Source organism: Malania oleifera, chromosome 2 (genome assembly GCF_029873635.1).
Source record: "Malania oleifera isolate guangnan ecotype guangnan chromosome 2, ASM2987363v1, whole genome shotgun sequence".
NCBI lineage: Eukaryota > Viridiplantae > Streptophyta > Magnoliopsida > Santalales > Ximeniaceae > Malania > Malania oleifera.
The window spans coordinates 940,001-949,077 of record NC_080418.1 but is presented as its reverse complement, the minus strand read 5'-3'; the positions used below and the strand labels follow the sequence as shown (position 1 = coordinate 949,077).

General features: G+C 36.4%; 1 protein-coding gene across 4 annotated transcripts in view; it reads left to right on the top strand.

Annotated features, from left to right (window-relative positions):
* The first annotated feature begins 1,192 nt into the window (after positions 1 to 1,192).
* LOC131149006 (probable LRR receptor-like serine/threonine-protein kinase At1g06840) overlaps positions 1,193 to 9,077 on the top strand; it is a 120,343-nt gene continuing 112,458 nt past the window's right edge. For 2 of the 4 annotated variants that reach the window (XM_058099030.1, XM_058099033.1), the window contains exons 1-2: positions 1,193 to 1,639; positions 1,895 to 2,105. In XM_058099030.1, coding sequence (XP_057955013.1) covers positions 1,955 to 2,105 — 151 coding nt within the window. In that variant the 5' untranslated portion in view covers positions 1,193 to 1,639; positions 1,895 to 1,954. The other 2 variants (XM_058099031.1, XM_058099032.1) reach the window with 2 other exon arrangements.

The following is a 9,077-nucleotide window of genomic DNA, read 5'->3' as shown; positions in this document are numbered from 1 at the left end:
TGTTTGATTTGTCAAAATAAAATAGATTAATTAGTCTTATATTTGGAGGCGTGCCACTTGAGATTTAGATTTGTGTAGATTTAAAAAAATGTAATACAAAATTAAATTAAACTTTATTCAAATTCACTAAATTCAAAATTTATGCTTTCAAATTTAAAATATGAAATTATATGACTAATATTTAGATATATAATTACTAGTTCTATTTCTATTCCAGTCCATTATATTACCATAATTGAAACAATTTATCAATATGTTCTCTATGTGTCATGCTATTTCTATTTCTTGTTTTCTATTTGAATATTGCCTCAATGATTAAACAACTGGAACTAAAATTTCAGGCTACACATGTTAAATTAGAGGATGAGAAGATGAGTTAGTTAGTGTGGTTATTATAGTTAGTTAATTTCAGGGATAATTACAAGCTAAAAAGTGAGTCTTATTAGTAGTAAAACCACAATATGCAATAAAATCAAATCTTAAGTCCCATTAGGTGGAATCGATTATATGAATCATTTTCCACCAATTTATACTATTACGATGATTTCCTTTGACAATTTTAGGGATTTTAAATTCATACTATCTTATTCAAAGTTATTTTAGATCTGCCTCTGCCTCTTTAACTGTCATTCACAATAGCTAATTCATTGGCGCACTATGTGTCCATCTCAAGAGAACAAATTATCTGAGTCATTCATCTTTTATCCTATCTTTTATAAGAGTTAAACCTGACTTATCATTAATATATTAATTTATTTTTTAATATTACACGACTCATTCACCTAAGTATTTTTATTTTGACAACTTTTATTTACTTATTAGTAGTAAAAGATACAGATAAAAAATACAACATAGAACTTTTTTAAAACAAGGCAATAAAGTCTTTTTAATATTTTCAAAACATAATTTTAGTTATAGAGTAATTATTGGATGTACAGCATAACTCATACTTTATCCTTTTAAAAGTGACACAATCATCATAAGTTATTGCTTTAAAAGAAAATTTAAGTAAAAGAGTTTTCTTAGCAAGTTCTTGGTGCCGTTAGGATTTAAAAAAAAAAATCATTTAAATACTATTTTGTTAATATGAATCAATTATAAAGGAAGAAAGTGTTTTTTTCCCAATATTATTTTTATGGGATGAAGCGGAGGGATGGTTCATGCTCACGAGTGGCGAGTGGCAACAGAAGCAGCACGGCACCAGCCAACGCGGGGGCTCACCCACCTTCCCACCGTTACCATTGATATTTGAGATTTGAAAATTGTGAATGAATTGAATTTTTCTCCCTCCTCCGTCATCGTCTTCATGTTTCTGTCTCCCGTGATATGAGATATTTGTCCCGCACTACGCCTCCTCCACCCCTCCCCAATAAAATTCACCCAAACTGCTCAGCTCACCAACTCGGCCCTCCAAAGTCAAAAATTCCACAAATATCATTCATTCCTCCTACTTCTACCCATATTTATTTATTCAATCTGTCTGCTGTATTTCTTATTCGTTTAATTATTACACGCAAATGCTGAAGATTGCCGTCGTCCTTCTCCTCCTCATTGTCATTGTCATCCTAATCTATTGTCTCTGCGGAGGCATTCCTTATGGCGACCTGGTCAGCCCCACTGCCGAACACCTCCTCAGCAGGTAATCACATTTCTTGTGTGTGTGTGTGTGTTTTTTTTTTCCTATCCGCCGACCAAGCATTTCCTCATTATTTTGCTCTATCTTGTAATTCCTCCTCTTCTTCTCTCTTTTTGCATATTTCGATTCGTACCCACCAGGGAGCTAGGGTTTGTCTTTTCCTTTTCTTGCTGCGTGGTGCTTGATCTGTACGGTTTCGTCTGAATTTGCGTTTCAGTTCCCGCGGTAATTGATTAAATTTATATGTTCGGTTTGCAGGGGGGAGGAGGATTCCGGTAGTCATACAGAATTTCCTACTTCTCTCGTGGCTGGCGAGAAATGTTTAATGAGAATTGCAGTGGTTTCTGCATGAATCTTCACATGTCTTCTCGCTCAAGACTTTGGGCATTTGGAGCCGTCCTGGTCGCGTGGTTATGCTGCTCTTCGCTACTTACTGGAGCTCGGGCACAGATTACCCACCCAGACGAAGGTGAATTTGCTTCATTTTGCTGATCCGATGTGTCATGCATTTGTTTGATGCATAAACAACCCTCCAGCGAGGAGTGGTGGTTTAGTTGTATAGTTGGAGGGGAGGGATAGACACAGCATAACTTGAACTCAGCCACTTAGGTAGTGAATAAGGCTCTGGCAGTGCTCCAATTTTCAAGTTTATTGTCTGTAATACAACAACTTGCTTTAGTATGATTTCTGCAAATCTTTGAGGTTTCAATAATTTCAATCTAAATTTTGAACAACTTAAAACTATCTGATCTTATTTTGATAATATCTCAAGAATTTCAAATTTTCAATTAAACTTTTGGAAGGACTCAAACTAGATGAATATGTAGGGGGAATGGGTAGAGTAGGTTAAGATTTGAAAGGCTAGGTAGAGGACATCAAGGTCAATGAAATGCAAGGAATTAAAATAGTATGGTGTAGACTCAAAATAAGTGATATCTGTAGAGACAAATAATCGATGTAAATTAGGGCTATAACATTGATATAGTTTTTGAGCATAGGAATACAACAACAACGACAACAACAACAACAACAACAAAACCAAGTCCTAGTCCAACTTGATGGGGTCGGCTATATGAATCATTTTCCGTCAATTTATGTGATCGTGGACCATTTCTTTTGATAGATTCAGGGATATTAAATTTTTACTCATTTATCTCCTCCCAAGTTATTTCAATCACTACCCCTTCTACTACCACTCATAGTAACTAACTCACTATTCCTCACAAGTGCACTATGTGGCCTATGTTGCAAGTGTCCATACCATCTGAGTCGTCCCTCCCTGATCGTATCTTCTATAGGAGCTACACCCAACATACTGCGAATATGTTTATTCTTTAATTAATCTTTCAATGTTATATCACTCATCCATCTAAGCATTCTCATCTCAGCAACTTTTACTTTTTGGATATTATGTTTCTTTGTCGCCTAACATTCCGATCCATATAGCATAACTGTTCTTATAGTTGTCCTATAAAACTTCCCTTTCAATTTTAAGGGTATTCTACGATCACAAAGCACACTTGAAGCACTTCTCCATTTTACCCAACCTGCTTTAACTCTATGCATTACATCATCTTCAATTTCTCCTTCATTTGATAGCATGAAGATCCAACTTATCCTTTGTTGGATTTAACTAATCGACAAAGGACACACGACCGAATAGACAAGGGGAAATGGAGAACAAAGGAGCCTAAGGGATGGGATTTTACCACCGAGGATAGTGGACGTCATTTTGCTGATGAGAGCAAGTAGTGAGCATGACATCACTTTGAAAAAATTTTGGGGACATTCATTTGATACAACATGGTTCAAATTACTTTGAGAAAATGCCTGTTTTTCCACTTTGCAGTGCCATTTTATTATAGAGTGTGACCACAAGATGACTAATGGATCATACTAGAGTTATTCATAAAGGTAGTGAATTGAGCATTAAAATACTCCTTACCATTATCACTAAGAAGTACTTGGATTGACATATCAAACCGAGTCATTACTCGAGAATAGAAGGCACAAAACATATTGACCAACTTAGAATGAAATGGAAAAATATTGAAAAGTATTGAAACTGCAACTTTGACATGACACAATTAGGACCCTAGACATCGAAATGGACTAACATGAAAGGGCTAATTGCTTGTTTATTGACTCGGGAAGCAAAGGGAACACAATGATGCTTTCTTAATTGACAAGATTCATGCTCAAGATTAGACACAAGACTTAAAGTAGGAACTAGTAGTTTTAACTTGTTCAATGACAGATCATCAAGGGGACAATGGATTTGATGTGGTGTAGTAGCGACACTATAAGCAATAAAAGGGGAGACTAGGAGAGAGACTCAAATTAGTAAAGTCTACCATCCTCACATCTTGTACCCATCCTCTTGTCCTTTAGATTTTGAATAACAACAAATTCAGGAGAGAAGGTTATAAAGAAATTTAGTGGCTTTGTAATTTTACAAACAAACAAGAGATTGAAGGGGGATTTATGAATGTACAAACAGAAGAAAGAGAAGAAGAGGGAGTAAGATTTACTATACTTCACTCATTAACTGTAGTAGTGGACCCATCAGTAAGGGTAACTTGGGTAGATTTTTAGAAAATTGGAGGGCAGAAAAGAAGTTGGTGACACCTGTCATATGGTCTATTGCAGTAGAGTTGATAACCCGAGGACCAGTGGGAGAGACACCAAATGATATGCAGATGGTAAGATTACCTTTTTGAGCAAAAGATGCAATGTGATGAGATGTGTGTTGAGATTCTTGATATTGCAAGAACCTTGAATACTCCTCCTTTGAGATAGCTATAGTACATTGTTCACCCAAACAAATGACTGATGAGAGAAACACGCTTTTGGGATTTGGGGAGTTGGGGACTCCATCCCAACAAGCACACAACCTACAGTAGCAAATAAAAAATACAGAGAGAAAAACATGCTTTTGGAATTCATGAACTCCATCCTAACATAAAAAACCTTCGATAATCCATGAAAGCCAAAGCATATGATGAATGAATCACAAACACAGCAAATACTACTGTTTCAGGCCTCAATGAACTCAATAAACATTGGCAAATAGCTTCGAGAAGCATCAAACAATATTTTCCTGAGTGCTGCACATGTGCAACTAAAAAAAAAGTGAGATCTTTGGATGAAAAACATCACAAAAAACTTCAATAATATGTTTAGAGGGATTCAAACTCTGCAATATGAATTCAGGCTAGAAACATGCTTGAAATTGCCTTCATGCACTGGTGTGAGGGGTTGGGCCTGCTGGCTTTCGACTCACACGTGAGGGCATGTGGGAGGAGCTCTATGGATGGTATTTCAGTGGGGGCAGATTGACAATGTTTGTGGGTGGCTGTGGTGTTGGTTTTGCAAAATCTATAATGCCGTGTTTGGGAGTACGGGTTTTGGGACTTGGATTTGGATTTGTGTGGATTTGGATAAAACTCAATACAATTTTGTAATACATCTTTTTTTCCAAATTCACACAAATTCAAATCCAAGACTTCTCCCAAACATAGGGTAAGTTTTTGTGGTCTTGAATTGGCAGTGTCATCTAAGACATTTTTGGTGACTGCTGTGCCTTCCCTTAGCTGCTGGCTGTTTTTCAGGCTATGATGGTGCTGGAAATTCTCCTGTGATGGTGTACATGCAGTGAATATACGGTTTTATGCTTTGGTTTGGATGGTGGCTGTGGCCATTAGGTTTTACGTCTTAGAATCGTGCTTACCATGAGTAATTGTGTAAAATGGAAGACCTAATCAGAGGGATAGGTCTTTGCCTCTGCTTTTAATATGTCAAGTATATACCAATGACCACAATACCCTTACTGACTCACACTTAACGACATAATACTAGCACATACTAATAATGCTAAATGACCAAAATAGCCGTTAACAATTTCCATTCTGTAAACTGCTAGAAATGGCATGTCTTGGCACGGACCATTATCTGATTTCCAACTGACTGAATTTCTTGGTTTGCTGGAGAGATTTCCCCTTTTGTTGCTTTGGCTAAAATCCAATACCATGTTTAGCATCCACTTTACCTAAAAGCTTAAGCTGTTAGGTTGTGGGCCAGCAATATATGTCAAGCTTTAACACTCATGTATATCAGAATGACAATTGTACACTCACTAATATATGCTCACTAACATACAATAATAGACAGTAACCAAAGATAAAGGATTTGGTAGGAGCTCTATAGATGATCACTATAGGTTCACTACAGATGAGATTCCTTGATGGGTGTTGTTTGTAGATAATATTGTATTGGTTGATGAAATTAAGGGTGGAGTAGAATCAAAGTTGGAATCATCGAGAGAAACTTTAGAATCCAGAGGTTTTGAGATAAGTAAAGGTAACATAGAATACTTGAGAGAAATTTTAGTCATTCTAGGCGGACCAATAGATAAATTATTAAACTTGATTATCAAGAATATCTTGGATCTATTATATAAGTTGAGGGAGAAATTGAAGATCTAATATTTACAGTTGAAGTAGTTTGGATGAAATGGAGGAGTGCTTTAGGCTTGGTATGTGAAGGAGAAGTTCTAGAGGATGAGTATAAACCAAACATGCTATATCTTGTATGGATCAAAATTTTAAGCCACTGAGAAACAACATATCCAAAAAATGAAGGTTGCAGAAATAAAAACGTTAAGCTGGATGAGTGGTATAATTCTAAATGATAATATAAGGAATGAGCACATGCATGGCAATTAAGGCATAGTACCTGCATAAGATAAATGATTGTTTGATAGTTTGGGCACTTGCACGTAAATCAAATTTTACTTGAGTGAGGAGGGATGATTTCGTTGTTTGAGAGAGTGATATACCTAGAATAATTTGGACTGAGACAGTGAGTAATAATTTGACAAAATGACGGCACATAAACTCTTTGAAGATATTGCCATAGACGATGTGTAATGGTGGAAGAATATTCATATATCCCACCTACCTAATAGGGCTCGAGGCTTGGTTGTTGTTGTTTAAAGATCTAACAATAATATTTGAAGGTAAGGCAAGTACATATGAATTATGTTCTAAATGGATAATGTGAAAACTTGGAAAAGTCTGGTGCCTCACAAATTTATCTTTATTCAGACAAATTTTAATCTTTATTTGGGCAGATCAAGCTTCGAAAATGGCCATTAAAATCGTCAGTGAAATCTTTATGATTTTCAGATTAAACCAAAATAATGTGTCAAGGGCATTGGATAGAAATGGATAAGTCACAGCATTGACAAAGTTAGTGGCCACAAGGATTTGTGTTGCACATTGACATCAAAAAATGATACAAAGCAAAAAGGTGGCACTCAAAAGTCTTGAAGAATTCAAATCCCGACCATAAGGTTCTCAAATCAGATCATAAATCATTCAATCGAAGGCAGCTGAAGGCCATTAGAATTTACGAAAAGAAATCCTCCAGCCTGATGTTTGTACAGTGGCTATATTTTAAACAATGGCAAAGTGACCAGACTAGAAGTAATCATCAGAGATTACAGGAATTTTTGGATTCCCACATGAACTTTGCAGTCATTTTTGGCTGCAGAAGAGGGAGAAATTTGATTTGCATTGTGCCTGCTATAGAGAGGCAACACCATACTTGATGCAGGGGCAGCATCAAGGTTTTGAAGCCATGGAGAAATTAGAAGTGAGGAAGGAAAGGGAAGGGAGGAGAGAAGAGATACCAAGGGGAAAATTCATGTTCAATTCCAATTCAAATTCATCAACAACTGCCTACAACATGACTTTCACACACCATTTATAAGATAGCCTCTAAACACATGAAATTATACACATACCCCTAAAACTACATAGCATTACAAACATACCCCTAGAATACATAAATATTACAAACAAGCCCCCAAAGACACACAATACTATCTTAATTAAACTAAACACATATTAAACTACTAATTAAACCCAACAATTATCAATCCAATTCTCTTAAGTAGTCTCCAACATTGATCTTCCCAAGGTTTTGCTTCTTGTCCTACATCAACTCTTCCCCAGTTAGAAAAAATTTGGCCTCGAATTTTGAAATGTTTGAGTATCAAAAGTGAGAAGCAAATTTGGACTCTTCAAAAGCTAGCACTTGAATGAGATAAGAATCCATGTTCCATTAGCAACACCATAGACTTGACTTGAAAATTAGAATCAATGAACTCATTGGGGATGACAAACTCTAAAATAGGAATGTTTGAAGAACTTTGGATGTCTTCAAACACATTCATTGCCTTGCGTAATGTCTTCAAGTTGAGTAATTTTGACATGATCAATAATCTCAAATTCTTTATCCTAGTTGGTTGGTAGAGCAGGCTTCAAAATGATTTTCTTTCTATTGTAATGGTAGACATATGTGTTTTGAAGGATTTTTTAGAAGAGGAATAACGATTCTTATTGAATTTCAAGAGACATGATTACAAGATAAATAATAGAGGAAGGCCACCAAATTAGGAAGGCCACAAAATCAACAAATCAAATCACTGCAAATTCAGCAAATCAAATCACCACAAAATCAGAAAATCAAATTAGCAGATCTCTAGGCTAGAAAACAAGAAACTGAAACTACTAGAATCTCAAATAGTAATTTTAGATTTTAAAAAATAGAATTTCCTAATTTGATCCCTATATATCCGACACCCCCTCAAGTTGGAGCGTGGATATCTATCATGCCCATCTTGCTTACAAAGAGCTCAAAACTAGGTCTGAAAAGTCCTTTGATGAAGATATCGGCTATTTGTTGTGTAGTAGGAACAAAAGGCATGCAAACAACTCCACTATCAATCTTCTCTTTTATGAAGTGTCTATCAATCTCTACATGCTTCGTGCGGTCATGTTGTATTGGATTTTGAGCAATAATTATGGCAGCTTTGTTGTCACAATACAACTTCATTGGCATGTTCACCGGCGTCCGCAGCTCTTCAAGAATTCTCTTCAGCCATAGCTTCTCACACACTCCGTTAGCCGTAGCCCTATATTTTGCATTGGAACTGCTCCTTGCAACCACATTCTGTTTCTTGCTTCGCCGTGTGACCATATTTCCCCAGACATAAGTATAGTATCCTGACGTGGATCTCCTGTCCATAACTGAGCCTGCCCAATCTACATCAATGTATGCCTCTATGTTCTGTTGTGTGGTCTTCTGGAAGAGTATACCCTTGCCTAGTGTACTTTTCAAGTATCTGAGAATCCGATAAACTGCTTCAAGATGTTTCTTGTAGAGTGAATGCACAAACTGGCTTACCAAACTTACAGAAAAATCAATATCGGGCTGTGTATGTCAGAAGTAAATTAACTTTCCTGCCAACTTTTGATACCAAGTTGTATTCACTGGATCACCTTCCTTGTCATCTCCAAGTTTCTGATTGGGATCTATTGGAGTGTCTACTGACTCTGCTAGCCTACAACCGCTCATCCCAGTCTTCTTTAGGAGG